Source organism: Polyodon spathula, chromosome 13 (genome assembly GCF_017654505.1).
Source record: "Polyodon spathula isolate WHYD16114869_AA chromosome 13, ASM1765450v1, whole genome shotgun sequence".
Classification (NCBI taxonomy): Eukaryota; Metazoa; Chordata; class Actinopteri; order Acipenseriformes; family Polyodontidae; genus Polyodon; species Polyodon spathula.
Genome location: NC_054546.1, coordinates 15,952,535 through 15,974,556, shown reverse-complemented (window position 1 = coordinate 15,974,556; position 22,022 = coordinate 15,952,535). Strand labels below are relative to the sequence as shown.

The window sequence follows — 22,022 nt, the reverse complement described above, 5'->3', positions numbered from 1 at the left end:
CATCAGAAAAAGTAGTCTCTTCCATTGTTGAGAGGAAACTGGCATAGCTTGATATGTATTCTGGGGCAAAAATAAATAAATTCAGGTCCTGCTGTAAACTTCAGTAAATAATTTTTTTTCTAGTAACAGATTGGTAAACCTAGAAGGCAATTGTTTAATGCAGCTCTGAGTCAATCCTTTGACAGCAGGCTGTTACAGGAAAGAAATATCATTACCCGATTCCTCTCTCGGGTACTCTAACAATGAGCTGGAGACTGTTCAAGAAATCCCTCAGATGACATCTTCCGAAAGAAGTTGCTTTCTAATTAAACTCGAATGTGTAGGAAGAATTACGAGATAAAGATAAAAGACAATGATGTTCCTGGTGGATGAATAATTAGTTCTTAGCTGTGTTAGCTGCACTTTGTGTGTAGGACCAACACTGACAAGTTAAAGGATGGTTAGACTGTAACTCTTCTGGATTTTTTTGAACAGGAAAGGGAGTATAAATTTATTTTTAAAAAGAACCCAAAAGAGATTAAATTATTTGAAATCTATACAGTACTTTCTTAGATCTCCTGCTTGACTGATGTATTATGGACAAACAGTGAGGAAATTTGTGATATAGTTTCTGTATTCAGTTAACTCAAAGTATGTTTGTTTCATTCAAAAGTATTTTTTTATTTTTTTCCTCTAATTGGAGAGGTCAAGTCACAATTCCTATTGGTTCAATACGAATGTCACTGGACAGGGGTAATAACTGTACTTGGTGGTCTTGAGTTTTGACTGGGGTTCCCCTTTAGCTTGCTGAGTGCCACCCTCGAAAAGACTTGGAGCATACAGGGAAAAGTGCTTGAACTAGGGTTTATATAGCAGGCTGTTTGAAAAGTATAATAGTGAGATAACCCTAGCTAAACCATTAGCAGATCACAGCATTACCAGCAATAGAAAATACAAAAGTATGAAAGGGAAAATGTTTTTCACGGATGTTTAAGTATCCAGGGAACATGGATAAAACAAATCTAAAAAGTTGTAATTGTGTTTAAAAATAAATTTGCAGGAATGCATAGACCGCAGGAGGCAACGACGTAGAACAGTGGAACCTCCAAAACTTCTTAAAGGGAATACTCGGAAACATGAATATTGGTACACCTCTTACGCAATTCATCCATTCTCATTGTGTTCTTAGCTTTGAAGTTTAACTGTATTCAAACATTTACAAAAGCCATGGGAAGTAAGAAAAGATATGTTATGGTAGCAATTAAACTTGACAGTTTAGCCCATTGAATAGCACCACTGCACCATTACCACGTGGTAACAATATCGACAAAGGGTCAACCTTTCTGTAAAGTCAAAGTTGAGTCATACTGTACCTTCTGAAACCACCAGTCACTACAACCAATGCATCAGGCACAAACAGATGAACCGTGTCCTCCAGAATCTGACCAACTGCATTGGCCTCATACCGGCTGACTGCCCTTGAAATATCATCATAATACAGGAAACCTGTCAAAAGCAGAACCCATTATAAACCTTATTGAGCCAAACCTTAGAATTAGAGCAGCACAAACGAATTATTCGCGTATTCATACTGAGCTCTCCATAGATATCAGATGCTGCCAATCAGGTGAGGGTTATTGGTATTGATTGGGCAAATTTACAATTTCAAGAGAAACTAGAGAAGAATAGGCTGCTTGGATTTCTGTTCTAAGAAAAGCAGCAATCGTCACAAATCCTAGCAGCGGTTTCTTCTCTTGTTTCACTTTGAATGATAAATTAGCCCAGCCAGCACCAATCCTCAACTGACTGTCAGCACCTGATTTCTGTGGACAGCTAAATCCAAGTAACGGAATAATCTGTTTGAAAAGTTAAAATAACATAACTTATAGTTCTTGGCTTTTTATTTATAATGTAGCATTAAATAATTGCACACTATTGTAGTTTTTGTTATGTAGTACTTTTTAATAGCTGCTATATGTATAATGGCAGCACAATCTAATATGTTATTCTAGGGATATTGCCTTTAACACAAAGCTCAAATATTTTTCTTCCAAATCGTTTTTAGCATGTTTTATCCTAAATTAAATGTCTGAATTGTTAATTTCTGGTTTGATGATTTTACTGGGTGTGTGTTACTCATGAAAGAATGGTGGTAATGATGATCTGGAGTGAAAAGCTTTCAGGATTAAGCCTGTGAGTTACTGAAACTTTTCAAGACCATTATTAAATATAACAATAATGACCTTGAACAGTTTTGTGGTTATAACACTTCTTTAAAGTCAAAGCTTGGAGAATAGGATCCATGGCCACAAATACAGATTATTTAAAATCAAACCAAATGACACATTAGAGAAATTAAACATCAAGTACACTGTAGGTAGCACAGAACAATATTCTTTCTACAGCTTCTACATTTTCTGTAGTATTTGTTCCTGCTAAATAATTAAAATGTTATTCACCGTTAATTTGATCAGGTAGTTTGGCCACCCTGGATTCAAATGCAAAAAATAATTAGCATTTCCTGTCTGCCAGTTGAGAATCGCATTCAATTCAAAGTGCTGGGTCTGACATCAATGCAACATATCCTGATTTTATGAAACAGAAGATCCCACATATTAAATCAGATCCCCTGCTCTGTTTGAATGGTTACTAGTTAACTTTTTTATAAGAATTTTGCACTTACTTAAACATTAATCCAGCAGCATTTCTTTTGTTCCTGATATAGGAGGAAATGGCTCCTTACTTTAAGAGAGACTTCGTGTATATTTTTCTACCATTTCATTGCTTAATATCCTAGTATATGTGTTCTGCATTATTCATTATAGTTGTCTTTGTTTTTGTTTAGTTTTTTATCTTATTTGTTAACTATCCACCATAAGTACCAAATACTCAAATACTTTTAGTTGAAATGTTTGTCTAAGGGTCTTACAAAGTTTATTTTCTAATTATTCTAGCAAAAATTTGTTCTGAAATGGTTCCTAATGGCAGAGAAGGGGAATCATATCAGTGTAGTCATATCAGGCTTCAGTGCACAGTGTGTTTCAGCTATGGACATTATGAACTAATTTTCTGTAAAATAAAAGGGCTATTTGTTTTCTTTTTGCAAGCTCTAGTTAGTTCTGGGACAAACATGTTTTTTTTCATGTTTAATTTTTTTTTTTTCAAAATTTAAACGAAAATTAAAACAGCTATGTTAATCACATACAAGATACAGTGAAGATAAAAGGAAGCCAAATGAACAGATTGCACACGGACCACATTTTTGAAAAGTTATTTTTAAGCCTCGCAAACAGTACCACCTGCAGCTTTAGCACAGCTCCCAGTGTCTGTGTTTGTATCTGCTTCCAGCTGTGTTGAAAGAGATTAAGACTCCTGCTTTTTTTCCTCTCCAGTCTGTTATGCTGCAGTACCGAGAGCACAGGAATGCAGGGCTCTTAGTGCCCACAAGTGACATTAAGTGACAGAAGAAACCAAGTAGGCTAAGGAGTGCTTTGCTTTATACAGCAGTCCCTCACTAAAGGTTGTCCGAAATAGTAACCTGCCTTAAAACTAATGTGAGAAGCCAGGGAAAGCAGAAAAGACAATAATAAAGTGTACATAAAGGTGTTAGTCATTGACACATGTCCTCAAAACCCTGTGAAGCAATTGCAGCCTCATTTAGTACAGTTCGGTGTGTTCCTTATTATTGCTATTATTAGTTGTATTATTATTTGTATTATTATTATTATTATCGTTGAAATTAGTGAGAAATGTGCTCATTACCTGCTTTCTGCATCTTTGTAAAATGAATACTGTTGTCTGCTTTGACTTCTTCAAGGGACCGGAAACCTCTCCTGTACCATCTCTCAGCAGTCTTCAGTCCCACCCCAAAGACACTTGTAAACAACTATCAGGAAGAACAAACCATAAAAATCACTTGAGTTTAATGTTTATGAAGAATATTGAGTAAACACAAATTATATATTTGCGTGTCTTCGAATACCAGTTGTCTACCTACCTTAAATTATGTTAATTACTTTTCACCACTTTTAGCTTTATCGTCTGGTCTCATAGACCCTGAGTAGCAATAATCTTGGAATACCTCACTGACGATTAGAAAGGGGTGTCAGAACTGAGTTGGATCAGTTGCAGTGAAACTTTTTCTCCATCTCCAGTGCTGAGTAATTCACTTTTTACACTGCAATCATTATCCTCCCCCACACCCAGCTATAAGAGAAGTCTTAAGCAGATTCTGTGATAATTAACAGTAAGGAGTTGGCATGCTGTGGTATTAAAAATATTTTTATTTTAGTGTAACAACAGGGACTGTTGATGAGAGATTTTTCAGCACTTAATTTATGTATAGTTAATTATAAATTCATGTATAGTTAATTATAAGTTCTATCATCTACCACCTAAACATCATCTTTTAATTAAAAACCAAGCCTGCAAACAAACATTTCTCACTTCACCCTTGACTTTCTTTACTTTATCCATTTGATATAGTTCAGTTTTGAGAAAGTTGCAAGGTGAGAATTATTTTTTAAGTCTTTTTATCAAGTTATACATAGGGAAATCACTTGAACGTTTACTAGACAGGGCTTTGCTTTATATATAAGCTTCATTTTATGTTAACTGTTAACTGTAAAAAAAAAGACATTATTTTTTAATAAATTATGTTCTGCTCTTGTGCAATACCCTAACATAAATACCACAGTATACTATGTAGAATAATGAGCATCTCCTACCATATGTAACCCACTGCCTGCATATAGGAAGCAGAGATTCTCCTTAAATCAATTTTTAATGATAACTGGAAAATAAATATACTTGTACATTTTAACACTGTTCTTATTGAATTCAGTTCAATAAAATCAATTGAGAAAATGAACTGCAGGCAATGATTCTTGTGTTCTTCTGATCCACTTATACAGTGTCATTTTACAGCCTCAAGACCAGAATTAACATGAGTTTGCTCCAGTTTCTTCGTTAAACATTAAATCCTGATGCACTGGGTTTATACCTGGGAGATAATTGTTTGCAGCTGCAGCTGAAGATGTGCAGAGCCAAAGGCAAAAAAGACAAGACATGTTATATCAAGTAATGACCAACTTGGAGCTTTTTAATTCTGTTATATGAATGGAAACATGTGAATGTGAACGTGTTTTTAGGGCAATGGGTTGCATTTGTCTGCATGAACATAAGAGTTTCACGATTCACTTCCTCATAGGATAATAATCACGGTTCTCAGATCATAACAGACCATGACCATCAATAAGATTGCATGTCTGATTAATTTACATTTCTGTGGCCTGAACAAACCTGTATTGTAAACAGAATTCTGAAAGTTTGATTCTCTATGATTCAATGTTTTTTTTAATTTATTTTTTTAACATTTGTCTTACTACTTCCCCTTTGTAACCCATGTATACAGTTATTTTATTAGAAGGCCTATTAGAAAAATAGCAGTAGTTTCCTTTATTAATATGCTTTACTTTACCTGTATGTGCATTTTAATGATCCCCTATGCTTTATCAAGCTGTGCTTTATTATTTATAAAGGTTGCAATTACTGAGAATATGTCAAAATATTCTAAACAAACAGTTGTGGCTAACTATTTCAAGGTGTTTCTATGCAATGAGAAAAACAAGTCAGTCCTTTCCATTATCTGTATGTAAATAATGGCTTTGCACTTAGTGCAGTTTGAGACACACAGTAGGGTAATGTACAGTGTATTTGAATCCTGGAATTTTATAAATTAGTACTGCTGAAGTTTAACAGTAAAAGCAGAGGCATTTTATAGTAGAAATAACTTACTAAACTTACCTTGAATGCTTTATATCTGTCATCACTTAAGACATCCTGAACCCTAGAAGAATTTCCACATTCAAGAATATCCTGAAATCAAACCAATCAAGTGCTGTTAATATTTAATATAATACAACAGCCAAGATTATCAAACAGTACTTTTGGTTTGATCAGTCTGTGTTTCATGATTCTTTGATACACACAATAAAATGTATTATATTCACTATAAAGTGAGCAAGAAATATGAAAACTGTTCCTAGGACCACTGCAATACCAAATTGATATAATCATTTGTCACTGGTTTGTTTTTCCATTTACAAATGAATCTGGCCCAATAAAACCGAAACACATGTTATTAGACTGCTGTCAGCTAGGCTACCACTGGCAGCCAGAATAGTCAACTTGTCTAAATTGTTCTAGAGTGATACTGCATGTGACCATCCACAATGATAAGATTACAGCCCCTACTTCCTTTAAATTGAGCCTGGAAATCTGCAGTGGAGTCTGTTCTTCAGATTAACCCATCAAGTCCTGATTTCTAGGATTGCTCCTCGGGAAACATCAGTTATGTGTGTGCAGTCATGGCTACAGAAGCTTCTGATAAGTGATAATCAGGTATGGTCTTGAATAAAACTGAATTGTAACTAAAGCTTTCAACTGGGGTAACTGATAACTTTCATGTATTCCAAAATGTTGGGGGTGGTACTAGCATAACAAGTAATCAATGTACCAGACAGCCCATTTGCTGCAATTTGTCCTCCTCCTGTTCTTTTCAGCTCTGGTGTATTATCGCTAAAAACCTGGCCTCTGCATCCATTAGGAAAGTAGAAACCTTTTGGAAAGCTCAATTTTGCTTTCCTTTAATGGCACATTATTTGGATATGAATATATCCAGAAATAAATTCAATAGAAGAACATGTAGCATTTGGTTAGCAATATTCAATTTTGCCTGTTTTTATACAAGCCAAATACAAAAGCACCAGCATTAAAAAAAAGAAAAAAAACAAGAAAAAATCACTAAAACGGATTTTGGTTGTTGCTGTTACAGGTGTTTGACAATTTTTTATTTGTTTTTTTAAATACCTGGAATATGTAGCAAACACTTTTGTATAAGTGGACTGTCGCACACTGATATTTGTTTTCCAAGTGGTATCCCTGCCATGGATTCTTTAATATCTAAAAGCTGCATCACCTTTTTGAAAGTATGTTTTAGTCGAAATTCGGTTTAAGTCAAGATAGAAGATCTGATACACTTTGATATAAAAACTGTAATCCCAGCTTCCCTTAGAGTAAGGATAAAAGCTGCATCTCCTTATTGCAAGTCAGTTTCAGTCCAGATGGGAAAATGTATCAAATTTGATGAAGGGCTGATAGTAAGTGTTCCTTTAGAAGGCAAATCCAGATCAGCACAAACTAATGATGATTCACAAGAAACAGCCCCAAAAGCATTGATTCTAAGTTCAATTGTAGAGAACAGACTGCGCTGCAGATTGTGCCCCTCAGTTTCCCTGAAGAAATTAGAGATGGTAATGTGAAGCTGACAGATCCCTCGAGGTCTAATTAAACACCCAGCAGACTCATCATGTTGAATCAGTGCCAATCAGGCTGTTCTAACGCCTACTGACAGTGTTATGGCAGGTGATTCACATTGTTACCATATGTGCAGTGTGCTCATTAACAACCTAAAATGCTGCTTTTGTTAAGCAATAAAGTAACGTTTGTGTGTTTTTAAGACCAAATTGTGTCTTTTAGTGTGTTTTTTTTCTGACCTAGAGAGAGCGTGGAGGAGGGAGAGGTATAATATAACTTGAGGCAAGAGAGCAAAGCTACAGATTTCAGGCCAGCACACTATGGGTTGGCTGAGTGGATAGACGCTCACAGCAGGAATACAATTCACTTGTCAGTTTCCTACCCAAAACATGTTGCCTTATGGCATTTCAGCTAGAAATATTCCCTCAAATTCAACAAAACAACAGTGGGGATTTCTTCAAAATAAAGTCACATTCTGTTGGCTTTTCAGATCTTTTCTTAGAAAAAGAGTTAAAAGATGAGGCAAAGATATTTAGCATTTAAAAAATGTCTTATCTCATTAAATAATATTTAATTAGACTTGGCTAGATTTTTTCTTAAATCATTAAGTTAAATGGACTCCCAGTGGTAAAACAAAAAACCCTGAGAATTATGCATTCTTTATCCATAACTAACACTCATAAATTATGAGGTAAAACTAAAAGGTCAATTGGATAAGCATTAGTCTTCTCGATTTTTTTTCAGAAAGTTGTTTTGTTTACATTCACCAAAGATAGTTTCAAGCTGTAAGGATTCACACTCCCTCCAGCTTTTAAATCTGCCAATCACTTAACCAATATATACTAATGCAAACAGCAATGGATCTATTTCAACATGTTGCCTCCAATTAATTTTAAAGAATGAATTCGTAATTTATAGAATGGATATAGTGTAGGCATATGTGTACTGTATGTATGTCACTCTTACATTTTTACATATATCTGGAGAATCACTTATCAGATTGGAATTAAATATTTTATTGCTAATTCTTTTTCTGTACATACCTGTGCCATTGGTAAACGTCGTGGTCTTCAACTGTTCCTAACTTAGAATTTACAGCAGTGGCGGGCGATGCATTTAATGACATACTTGTTAGAGTTATTTTAACAAAGGTGTTATGCATTTAGGACTGCTTATGATGGGCTTGACACTAAAGGTGGTTTTACATTGGCATCATTAGAGCAATAGCCATAGACAGAATTACGATTAAACATCACAAAGTAGGTTAGGTGTCTAAAAACTGTCCCCTTTATACAAACTAATTCTGTCTATGGCTATTGCATGGTTATAAACAATATATAATGCTTTGTTAATACTATATAACATAGCTATTTAGCATATGTTATACATTTATAAACCATGTATAAAACATTAATAAGCAGCACCTTAATATAAAGTGTTACCCTTGATTTTCAAGGTGTGGTATCCGAAGCATAATCAACAAGTGCAAAGAAACATCATCTGTAAGTCACAAACCCAGGACTGGAAGACCCAAAAAGCTGTCTAACAAGGATGAGCAATACTTAAAGATAATATCCTTAAGAATTAACTTAAGAATCTTTACCGATTTGTTATGAAAATGTGTATATGGCGCCCAACCCGTCTAATTTTGGTGCCTTGACACCAATGAAGCGCAATATTCTCTGTGTGGAAATCAAATTAGTCTTTCAATTGAATAGGCACTAGGAACAAAAACAATCAGAGTCCACTCCAATTCTTTAGATACCAGCTTTCTTGGTACACTCCGAATCAAAGTCTGTGATAACCGGCGCGTATTTTAAATGTTTGCAGTCAAGAGTCAACTACACATTTCCTGCACAATTGTCTGATTTCAGTCAGTCATCCTTGTGATGCAGTGAAGAGAACATTTGGGACTTCTATTATAAACTACAGTACTACTTTAAGAAGGCTAACCTTTTTTTTTTTTTTTTGTAAAAATGCTGACGACTAAGACAGCAAAAGTTGTATTATATGATGACTGTGGCCATAAACACGGGTTTAAAGCTGCTTTATAAATCGGTCCGCTCGGAGACCCAGGGTTTAGAATGAACGACCGCCCTTGCTTTTAAGATGATATAGTGTAAATAGTGCTATCAGTAGTGACTCCAGGATTCTGAAAGTGGGGAGGCAAAGGGGTGCCAGACAGAAGGGCTTGGGGGTCAGAGTTCAAATAAATTATACATATTGTCTGGGAAATATCAGAAGGTCCAGGTAGTTCTCTCTGCCTTGTTTGTTTGAAATTAGAAACTTGAGGTTGGCTCGTTATTCCTGTGAGGAGCGGACTTGCAGAGTTGAATCACGTATGTCTAAATCATCTTCTTCACTGCTTACATCTTGGTCAGTTTGTGTAGTTGGAGCATTTGATGTTGTGGCAACAGCACCTTGTTCAGAATCTGATTTTGGGGGGTTTGTTTTAAAAAAGTCATGAATCAGGCGGCTCATTATGTATGCAGTCTCATCTGTTAGTCTGTCTTCCTCCCTTTGCTCACACTGCCTTTCTCTCCTGAGTTACACCTCACCTATTTCTCTCCTCTCTGCTACTCTGTACTTAAATAAACACACACACGTAAGGAAAATGTCACTCACATACACACTATCATGAAATAAATAAGTGAAAGATTTAAAAACTAAATAATATATAAAGTTATTTTGTCTTTTGATGTGTGTTCTAAAGTCTACAAGTGAATATTGTAAATTTCATGGAGCTACGTAATTACATATTTTTCAAGAATGCAGTGCTTAAACGTATAGAACACAGCTAAAGTAGTAAACTTGTTAAAATATTGTTAAAATCAACATAATTATTTACTTATTAACCATGCTGACATTTAGACAACTTTTCAGTCTAAATTCCAAACGTTACGTCTGGCGCCCAACACTGCACGTCACCCAGTCAACACCATCCCAACTGTCAAGCATGGTGGTACCATCATGTTATGGGGCGGGCAACATTGCCACATATCCGCCCCCATGGCCATCTCCCCCCTTAAAATCCCAAAAGTCTTGCTCAAAGTCCTGGGCCAAGAACGGGGACTTTAAGGGGTTCATGGGCTGCAATGTTGCCAGTAGCCAGGCTGCTATTGGCCATGTTGTCAGCAGACATGCTGACAGTAGGGCGAATCTCTCCTCCCGCTGTACCACTGGCAGCGGAAATGCTGCCAATGACGAGGCTTCTTCAGCCGGGGCAATTCCAGCAGCGGAAAGGCTGCTGAGGAAGGTGGCCTCCTGACCTTTCTCCCATTCTCAGCCGGCACTGATTTCTGCAGCCAAGCAGAGCTGACGGCGACCTTTGGCGAAGCAGTTCCGGCGACCCCAGGCGAAGCAGAGCCAGTAGCCCTAGGCGATGTGGAGCGGCTGGCAACCCCGGGCGAAGCGAGACAGGCATCCTTGGGTGAAGCCAGACAGGCATCTTTGGGCGAAGCCAGGCTGGCATCCTTGGGCGAAGCCAGGTAGGCATCCAGAGGTGGGAGGTGGGAGCGGTGTGTAGTCTCCTGGCGATGGAGGTGGGACCGGCGTGTAGTCTACTCTTGTTTCAGGGGACTGGTGCAGCTCTCTCTCACTTGCAGGGGACTGGTGCGGCTCTCCCTCTCTTGCAGGGGACTGGTGCGGCTCTCCATCTTGGGGAGAAACCAGCAGGCATTCTTCCTCTGCTGGTGGAGGTGGAAACAGCAGTCCCTCGGGCTTTGGATTATCGTGGTACTCCCATCTGGGCGTTGGACGCTCACGGTCCCCCACCTGGGCACAGGACGCTCATGGTCCCCCTGTCTCCGCAGCGAGGTTCTTTAAAAAAAACTCCCAACAGTCATCCCCGACCTCCTCCTGCTGTTGCTGCAGTTGCTGCTGCAGCTTTTTCCTGTCACTCCTTCTCCTCACCTTCCTCTCCTGTACCAGTTCCTCCTCCTCTTTTTGGAAGAGGCAAGACAGCCACCATTTGCCCGTACACCCTGCAGGCAAGGCACAAGCCTTGGTCCTCCAGACCACTGAGGAGCTCCTCCAGCTCAGTGCAGCCATCTCTACAGCCTTCCATTTTTGTTGTTGGGATTTTTGGGGGGTTTTTTTTCTCCAAAAAAACACTGCTGTTCCCGCTCTGGTCTTCGTCTAGGAGGCACTGGTAATCACGCTTCTGGCACCAACGTGTCACAAAGACGGCTGCAGTGGGTGACAGTAGACCAGAAACCAGGAACCAGGAAATAAACAACAGAGAGGTGGAGTTTGGTGAAGCTGAGCGATTGTTCTCACTCAGCATTAAATAACGAACAAACAGAAAATAAAAGGTTGAAAGACAAACAAGACACAGGACACGGCACTCGTAGCCAAAACAAAAAGACAAACAAAACGGACTACACAGACAGACACGGTGAGCTACTATTATAATTACTATTACCTCTGTCTCCAATCCCATTCTCCACTCACCGAACACACAACCCATAGAGAGTAAAAACATGCAACTTTTATGCAGCTGTACCAAGACTCGATTGCTAATCAATCATGGGAGTATCGATATAACTGCACGTGAATTGCAATTCCCCGTGCTCACATATTATTACATTTTACCTGCACGTGAAGTGTTGTGCAATCCTCGTGCCTACATACAAATATACATTTTAAACAAACTCATGTTCCACAGACCCATTTATATCCCGTGTACCAATGACTATACACCAACATTAACACACAACACGCAATATATATAACACTGAAATACACACAGGGGCAGGCAACATTGCCACAGGATGCTTCTCTCCAGCAGGGACTGGAAAGCTTGTCATGATAGAGGGGAGAATGGATGGTGCAAAGTATAGGTGAATCCTTGAGAAAAACCTGTTTGAGTCAGCCAAGACTCTGAAACTGGGGAGGAAACTTACATTTCAGCAGGACAATGACCCAAAGCACAAAGCCAAAGCCACACTGGAGTGGTTGAACAAGAAGATAATTAATATTCTTGAATGGTCCAGTCAAAGTCCTGACTTGAATCCAATCGAAAATGTATCTTGAAGATTACAGTCCATCGACGTTCCCCAACAAACTTAACAGAACTGGAGCAATTTTCCCGTGAAGAATGGGCAAAAATTTCACCATCCTAATTCCTGCAAAAGGTGCTTCTACCAAGTACTGACTTAAGGGGCTGAATACTTATGCAACCAGTAAATTTCATTTTCTGACATTTTTTTTGCTGACATTGAACCTCCTCCTCATATAGCAGTGTTCAGTTGAACCACTACAGCTTTAAATAAAAAAAGTTCATTTGAAAAACTGTGCACACATTATTTGTAATTCAACAAAATGTGACATCATTGGTAGGGGGTGGATACTTCTGCAAACCACTATATATATATATATATATATATATATATATATATATATATATATATATATATGATGAAGGCAATATTTGCATCCTGAGCCATTCTAAAAAAATAGGCATAATACCACAGTAGTGATGATTTAAAAAAAATGATAATTCCTCTAGTAGAAAATATACTTGAACTTTGACCCATTCAACTCCTCGAGACCATCACTTTCAATTCAAACACAAAATGTCTTGTTTTCAATCACTTGACAACACCCACCGTACAGAAATGTTCATTGATGAGCAACAAAATGAGAATACGTAAAAAAAAAAGATGTAAAGCTGGTACATTCATAACTCAGAGAAACTGGAGAAATGGATAACAAAATAGAACGTCTGTACAGCACTGAAACACCACGTTTAATAAAACCGAACTATACTGCTGAACCTCGTCTTCTTTAATATTAGCATCACAAGGGTATTATACTGTTGTTTAAATATGTTATTTAAATGGTATGATTGTGGTAGATGTGTAATATATTTTACAAATGTACTGTGGTTTGATTTTCTACTATGTACTGTACATTGCTTTGAGATACTACTATATGAAAAGCAAATAAATAAATAAAATAAATAATTATGTTTTGAGTGTATATTCCACAATATATCTGAATATATTCATATCCACAGAATAGTAAACTGTGTCCTACATCTTTTTATCTTAAAGTACTTTCTTAGTTCTTTCTTTTTATCCACAAATTCTGCAGATAGTTAGTATTCAGCTTAAAATCGCCTGTCCCGTGATCACCAGAGTATTTAAAAATACAGTATGTTGTTCGAATCTTGTTGTGACAACATTTTATTTTTTACATTTTTTTAAATTTAGTACATACTTTTATATTGTAAATATATATGTTGACTAATAGGTTACATCTTTTGTCAAAACCATGAAGACCACACCACCTAGATTCCCAGTTTCTAGGTATGAAATTCTTCTCTTTGCCTTTTTTAAATATTATTTTTAAATACTATTTAATGCAAATTAGTCTTTGATTTGAACTACCGGTAGTTCTTTATGCTATGCAGCTGACAGCGAGTCTTTAAAAGTCAGTAAGAAGACATTTAATCTAATCTTACCTAAACCCAATAAGCAGAGGTAGCTTATCTCACTAGATTTAGTGTTTGCATGTTATTTTTCATTTTATGCATGATATGTAATATTTTTTGTATTATTATAAAGCTGAATCTCCACTTTAAATGTATATCTTTCAACATCTGCCAGTCCATTTCCAGGGAACTAGATATAGCTGGTGTGTATGATTCATTTACCTTTACTGAAATAAGTATTCTGAAAAGCTATTATGTATTCTATATTTTAGCTGTATAACAGGACTATCATACTTGTGATTTTTTTCCCAGCAGGAGAGTTGCTTATCACATCGGGCGCACCTGTCGCTACTTGTGTGAAAGGTAGTGTTGCAGCGAAAGTACAATTTTTTCATAGGTCAAATTGCAATGCATCCAGTGTGTGGATATCCTTATTCAGCTTTGTCCTAATCAAGACATAGATTTTTATAAACCAGATCACATTTTATTCAGAGCTGCTTCAATGACAGCTTCAATAATTCTGCACTGCCACACTTGATGAAGGGACAATAAGTGGTCTGAGCAAAAATCCAGATTCAGTTTGGTACTGAGGTACCACTGTGTGAAAGGTCTTAGACTAGCCAGCCGAGAATCTGTCAAAAGAAATAGCAATTTAAAAGGAAACGGTAGAATATTACCTCAATGACAGATTTTATTTGGTCTCCCAGACAGGGTAGGCCTTCTAGGTCTTGCAAGCTGTGGATAGCGCGAGGAAGGGATTTCAGCACTGAGGTTGCCCTCATAAAGGCCAGACAAGGTCCTTCACTCTCAATGAACTCGAAATTTTGAGACAGAATCTCAAATGCATCCTGTAGAGTAAAGCATGTCAGGAGAGATCAGAATTAGTGCATTTATGTCAAAGAAATACTGCATCTATTTCAGTAAACATTTCAACCCTTGCTGCAATATCATGCAACATAAAGAAACTGTCCTTTTTGTATTTATTTTGTGTAGATTAAAATCTAATAGCCCCATCACAACATGTATATTTATTTTCTTAATTATTTATGACTGATAACCAAGTTTACCAACAAAAAAACATAAAAAAAAAGAATTATAAGAAAATAAAATGTTATTTCTACTCTCATTCAGCACAGGTTCTCATGCTGGGGGAACTGTATATTAAAAAAAAAAAGTCTCTCCATTCATTATCAGTTGATTCTCTTTGATGGCCTCTAGGCTGGCTCAGCTCCAACAACAACTTTACTTGACCACAATAACCACCCTAGAAATAAAAACTACATAGAGAAAGGGACAATAGCAGTCAATGAATTGATACATTAACCTAATTAGTTCTGACCCAAGGATTAATACTGAGATAATGCCAGAGTTGTATCCTTTGTCAACCAATTTGAGATTTTGAATGACCATTTTTATAATACACATTTGTGTTTCTATATATATATATACATGCTGTGTAGCACAAATATCCTTGTGTGTCAGAACTGCTGTGCTGAAGCTGATAGTCTAGATAGCCAGTTATTTGCCTTCACGTCATCCATTGTTTGCAAGTAGTTTTACTCTTTGCATTGCCATTTTACTGAAGGATCAGTCCATTACTGTGGGATCAGGCCCTGCAGAAATCCTAATACCCCTATGAATGACTAACACTGGAGTTTGTTCAGACCAAGTCCTTAATTATTCAACAACAAGAAATGGGTTGGAAGTCCTATAATGGAAATGGCTGAAAGAGCCACTGTTTCCTGCTTACCCCTTGTGTTAATCAATACACTTGCTTCATCATACTGACTTACCAGGGCCACTGTGCAATGTTTATTGAACTTTGGTAATTAATGGCTTTCTACACATTTGTACACAAGTAAGCCAGTGACACATATACATAAGACTTGTCTTCAAACACATACAGATATATTGGTTTGTTGTAGTAAGTGGACTATTAAGTCAATTGCTTAAAGTTGATGTGAACATTTTTAAGATAAATGTAATATTATCACCTATAATCATGATACATTTTAATTATGTTATCAACCTATATTCAGTTGAAAGAAACAGTAATTGTAAAAGTTTAAAGTTTAAATTTTAAATAGTTCATAATTGGGGTGTGCAAACATTGTGTGCATTTCACAACAAGAAAAGCTGCATTTTCCTCACCTATACAATTCAGTGCCAATTAATGGCAATTCTGCATTGAGTGATAAGTACAGCCACCTGCACTTTCACCCAGGTCACTGACATTTCTATTGGCATACCCAAGGTCATAAACTGATGTTGCAAAACTAGCAAATGCCATTGATTCAGCATACACATGCCCTTTCCTTAGCCCTACCTTACAAGTTAGTATTATTCTATTTAATTAATACCTAACAATTTAAAACATGATAACATAATTAATCAAAGTAACTGCGTAGCCTTATTATTAAGTAATTTTATCAACGGGTAAAGTTAGATTTTTATTAAATAAGATTATTTCTTGTTCGCAACACAGTAATTACAAATGATACCAACGTTCTTTAAGCATTGCCTGCATACATCTCAGGCTTTATACATAAGTTCAATCATAACTTCTGAAGTAAAACTGTAAGAAGCTAAAGCTATATTAACACGTGCAGAGTACAGTTATGTTAAACTGTCTAAAGCCTCAAACCCTTGTGCTTTATACAGAGTTAGAAGCCATATATACACACTTATGAACTTAAAACCAGCCTCTTATAATAGATAGCCAAAGTGTTTATTATTTTATGATCTGATCCATATTTCCTCACACAACTGGCCAAATTCTTAATGAGTTTCAATACACATTTGGGACAAACAGAAACAGACATACAGATATACTGCCCAATCTTGTTAGTAAAAAATGTCACATGATTGCATTGAGCAATATTAGAATGGTGCGGTCAATGCATGGAAGGTGCAATAGTGATAGCATGATGTGCACGCATTGAATGGATATTATGGTACGGTTCCTTGCTTATGCTCTTGTAGCAAGGTGCCCGCCCCTTTTATTATTAGTATTATTATTATTATTAGTAGTAGTAGTAGTGTTAGTATATGTATTTGTGTGCAGGCAGACGGAAACCGTCCGTCATTATTATTTATTATTTGAAAAAAACCCGGTTTCATAAAGTATAGTTGGCATCGACGGGGTTAAATCGCTGTCCTAAGAAATCTTCTGGGAATGAGGCTGGAGCCTTAACGTAATTATTGTATTACTGGGTAATTAAAGCTCTAGCCATAGAATGTAAAAGACGCACTCCAGGCTCATTAGAGTTTTTGAGGAGTTAAGAAAGCGAGAGCCGAGCCAGAAGAAGTATGAATTTTTGTGTCAGCTCTACATCTGCTTGATATAATATCGAACCCTCAGAGAACAACGCTGATGCCAAGGACATCTCTGAGGGGTCGGCAGCAGATGAGTGGTCTGAACCAGTCACACACACACATTAAATCTTATGATGGAAATGTCAATGTCTATATATACGCATAACTGCTTTTGTTCTGATTATACATCACCTTCAATCTGGCCGAAGCTTATTAGGAACATCCAATTGAAGGAAATATGACTCACAATGGGCTGAGTAACATATCTGTAATAACTAAATCTTTTTACACAACAGATGATAAGCTGATCCCTGAACTTGCCTATTCATTAAAATTAACAGTAAAAATACTTTTAAATAGATATAGATGCCAATGTGCTACCATTCAAGGAAAACAAAGCAGTATTTGTGACAAATCCATTGTATTGTCACTGTTGGTAATTCTGCGGTCTACTGTTACATATAGGGTATTATGTGGTTGTTTAACACTCATCCAAATATGTTAAATAATGTACTGTATATCAACCATGGTCAAGGAGAGTGTTATTGACAGGCAGTTGAAAAAGGCATAGTCTGGCTCTTCAATTTATACAGCAGCTCCATAAATTAGCACCAATGCAAAAGTATTTCTCTAAACTGTTTTATTTATCATGTATAATAAAGAAGTCTGACTCCTCCCAGTTCAATCTCCTTCGTATAAGTCATTACTCTGCTGTTGTAAGCAGTGTAAATTCAGCACCGAATACTAGAGCATAGAATGCTTGTGATTTGTTTTGTAGATGGCATTCAGTAAAGCAGCATGTGGAAAACACAGTCTCTGGTTCCTGTGAGGATATTCCCAAATCGGGCTACTTCCAGCCTTGATTTCCAAACCGCATGCTGTCCAGATGGTTCTGATAAAGGTGCCCTTTGCTGTTGATGTGCCACCTCAAGTTGTTTTATAATGGACATGTCAGATTTCATGTTGGTTTCAGCTGTTACTCTTTCATCACTGCACTTTTGCAGATGCTACACATTTGTTGGTTAATGCCTTTGTTAAATATTCATGTAAATCTGCTCACAGTTACAATCAGGTATTTTTTATTTATTTATTTATTTATTTTTTTGTTATAATAAATCATTTCTTGACACCTAACTCTTATTTCAAAAGTGAATGAAATCTTTTAGAAAACATTTTTGGGCCACGGTGATAAATATATATATATATATATATATATATACTATATATATAATATATCTATATGTTATATATAGATATATATATATATATATATATATATCATATAATCTCATGGGAGCATGTTGACAAGTTGCCCAGCTACTGTGTAATTGCATTTATGCATGAGTATTTCTCTATATGTTACCGTAAATATGTTGTTGTAGTTCTTCAATGTTGTCCTCCTCTGACATGCATATTGAGAAACTGTTTCCATGGCCCGAGGCACTGGGAGGCTGTCAACCACCGGATAGCTTTCTGGGACCTAGAGATTCAAGAATAAAATCATGCTTGTTGTTTCCTCTACTGTACATGTCGGTTTGTCTCTTTTGGCATCCTGTTTCTTATTGCATCCCTCTGGTCTGGGATATAAATACAGCGCTATGTCACCCCGACTGCCAACAAATCCCATGGAGAGGATTCTAAATTTGACCCATAAGACTCACGTTGGCATGCTACTGAAATAAGGGAAAGTTATACAGTACTTCACTGGTTATATAACACTACATTGCCCGATTAGAACAGCAGCTGTTTTCCATTTACTGCATGTTTCATTATTACTGTAAAGCAATGCATACAGAAGTATACAGCATGAGGTATACTAGGTATAACATTTTGTAAGATCAATATATTTAATATTTCCTTAACATTACAATGTCATTCTTTTTATTCTCAGTTATTGCTGTTTTCATCTATGTTAAAACCTAACAAAACATTTGGTTTCACCATACTGGGGCAACTTGGATGTTTAGGGATAATACAATACTGTAAACAGTTCTCTTCAAATGTTTCGAACAATGACAGGGACTTGTTCTTCATACTATTTTTAAAAATGAGTTGGGTTTTAAACATAATATTCATAATATTTACAGGGCCTTTGGTAGAACAAATATAGTAGTAATCATACAACTACATTGGATTTTTGAAATGCCCTTATAAATGTTTCCCATAGAAAAAGCATAGCAAAGCATGAAAAGGCATAGTGAAAGCATGGCAAGTCTACAGCAGGTAAGCGCTGTAAAGCCCAGATGGGTGTGGTAAAGTATATTTATAAAAATGGTAAACTACAGCAGATTATGGTAAGTGCATATTACCAGAGGAAAAGCATGGGACCATATAAACTTTGAAAAGCATTATTAAATGTTTCTCCTCGGTTGAGTTCAAGGGCTTGAATGACAAAAGGGAGATAGCTGTTCTGGTTGTTAAAATATTGAATGGGGACATCTTACTCCCTCAGCTGCTCTAAGCTGGCCTAGGTCCCCACAGTCACCCAAAAGTGCAGTTTCTAGACATTGGGTATGCATGGCAAAATCACTGGTGTGCACTACAGAATCTGGGCCTGACAGAGGATTACAGCACTATTCAGTGTCTTCACTGTGTGACTGCAGTCAGTCTGTACTCAACAAGTTAATTGACAACAAAATTGAACAGGTGTTTGTAGCTGCAGGGTGTAGATGAGAACTACAGCCACTCAGTGACTGGTCCATTCAAGCAGAAACTGAAGCAGGTAGGGTCACAAAGAAGCTTGAAAATTTAAAGGACATGCATTCAAGGAGAATGGCTGTGTTGTTTTTAAATCGTTGAAGAAACATTTTAGGGCAACAAACAGGAATTACTAATGCTGTCGTCTGTTTCAGTTTACGACGTCTCAAAAAATCATGTTTTGACTGATTTGCTCTTTATTTTATTTAGCCCTTAATGTCCAACACGCAGCTGGGACCTAGGTAATTGACTACAGCAACAGTTATATGTCTAAAGAAAACTGCATTTTTAGTTTTCCAGCATATTTAGGCTATAAAATACAGCATATTTACTTATGAGTGTATACATATCTTTAGTGTACAGTTGCTTTCTGTAAAGGTCTGTAAAACACTGGGTTTTATTTTAAAGATCTAATTGGATTGTATATTTAGTGCTGGCAACATTTAGGGTTGAATTTGCTTTGTACATGTACAGCAGATTACAGGATCCTCAAATAATGTAATGATCAAAAATAAAAGAGTTTTCTTGTGTGATAAGCTCACACAAGCTCTGTAATTACTGTGTATGTATATAGTAACTTAGAAAATACATATGTACTTACAATGTTATTACACATAGTTACAATGTACTTAATGTGCAAAGTTTTTTTGCATTATGTAATCCTAAACCTAACCCGAACCCTTTTCTGATGAAATATATTACAAATATTGTGCAAAAAGATGTACATGTTAAGCACATTGTAACTACTATGCATAATAACAATGTAACTATGCATAACAACATTGTAAATATGTGTAAGCACACACTATTAACTATGTAAATACACAGTAATTAGAGACGTAATTTAAAGTGTACATGTGAAATTTATATAAAAGCTTAACAAAATGTAATATTGGTACTGGTACTGTATTACAAAGATACACTAATCCCTAGGTGGCGCACATGTAATGAGGGTGCACCAACTACATGTACTGTAGGTCTGTATGTTTCTTAAATTATTTTTGAGGGTTTGCTAATATGCAGTAGTGTAAGCATACTGTTGAAGTAATATTAGATCTTGCTTCCATGTCAATTGTGTTCAAGCAAATCTGTATTAAACTGAAAATTCATATAATCTCCATTACCCTTTATCTATGAACCACTAGTGCTGTTCAAAGCTGTGCTTTTTAACTGTCCTTGTAAAAAAATGAAAAGAAATACCATTGGGATACCATTATAATGCCATTGAACAATACATGTGTAGTGGTCTTAATATGGTACCATGGTATTGCAAATATGGATTAGGATTATACAATTGTGATAAAACGACTGTGGTACTATTTGGTTCATTCTACTAGCAGCTCTCGTGCTATTACTGCATGTGCACCAGGTATAATGCATTATCATTGTGATGTAACTGAATTGGTATTTAATATGGGTGGAAAAAGCTCTTTTTACAAAATATTGTGCTGTAGTCTAAGAGCCTGTGCAATTTGTATTCTGCCGTATAACAAGAATATAAGTGCTAGTGTAATGGCACTATGGGGCAAATGGCAGTCCTTACCATAATGCCTTAAAACCAGTTCCATGGTATAAAGGGGTGTTTTATAACAAGGAAGCACTGTATCAGCATTTGGGCCTCCTCTGTAGTCTAAATAATGTGTAGGCCAAAAAAAGCTAAACTTGGTTTTCTGCCCAAAACAAGATTGTTTTTGGCAGAACAAACTGGCACAGTTGCATTTGGCTGGGTAAGTGCCAGTTTGAAGGAAGATCTTGCCATTAACCCAAAATAAATATAGGTAAAGTACTAATACTGTAGCCTGGCAATAGACTCTAGTCACTATTAAAAAATATCTGTGTCAAAAATGTTATGTTGTAGATAACAGTAAGGTTTTGAACGGTTCCCCACAGCACTGTGGGGTTTTCACCTGCCTTCACTTGCAGGCATTTGGAATCTTATTCCAAAAACTTACCTTACATTTGAAGATTGAGGAAAAAATGGCAAATTCTAAGTCACTTTTACGTCAATAATATAATGATGGATTTTGCGAGAGAAACTTGAGGAATCATGGTTTCTACCGTACTGTGTCGCATGCTGCTCTGACACAACATTAAAACAAGTCTGTAGTGCTCCTGGATAAAGCAGACTTGCTGAAAGAAAAGTCGAAGTAATAAACAAGCAGGTTAAAGTGAGGTAGAATATGTTATCAACACGCCTGTGATTAGTACTCAGTTAATGCCGGCGGTCAAGCAGACAGCCAACAGCTTGTAAATTGTACATGTGTTTAGCATAGATTCC

General features: G+C 36.5%; 1 protein-coding gene across 1 annotated transcript in view; it reads right to left on the bottom strand.

Moving 5' to 3' along the window:
• dntt (deoxynucleotidyltransferase, terminal) overlaps positions 1-18,575 on the bottom strand; it is a 133,873-nt gene extending 115,298 nt beyond the window's left edge. The window contains exons 1-5 of the mRNA XM_041267774.1: positions 18,411-18,575; positions 14,410-14,580; positions 5,785-5,856; positions 3,742-3,865; positions 1,353-1,485 (exon numbers count right to left, since the gene is read on the bottom strand). Of these exons, the coding sequence (XP_041123708.1) occupies positions 1,353-1,485; positions 3,742-3,865; positions 5,785-5,856; positions 14,410-14,580; positions 18,411-18,479 (569 nt within the window). The 5' untranslated portion in view covers positions 18,480-18,575. The remainder of the gene's footprint in view (positions 1-1,352; positions 1,486-3,741; positions 3,866-5,784; positions 5,857-14,409; positions 14,581-18,410) is intronic.
• Between the last annotated feature and the right edge of the window lie 3,447 nt (positions 18,576-22,022).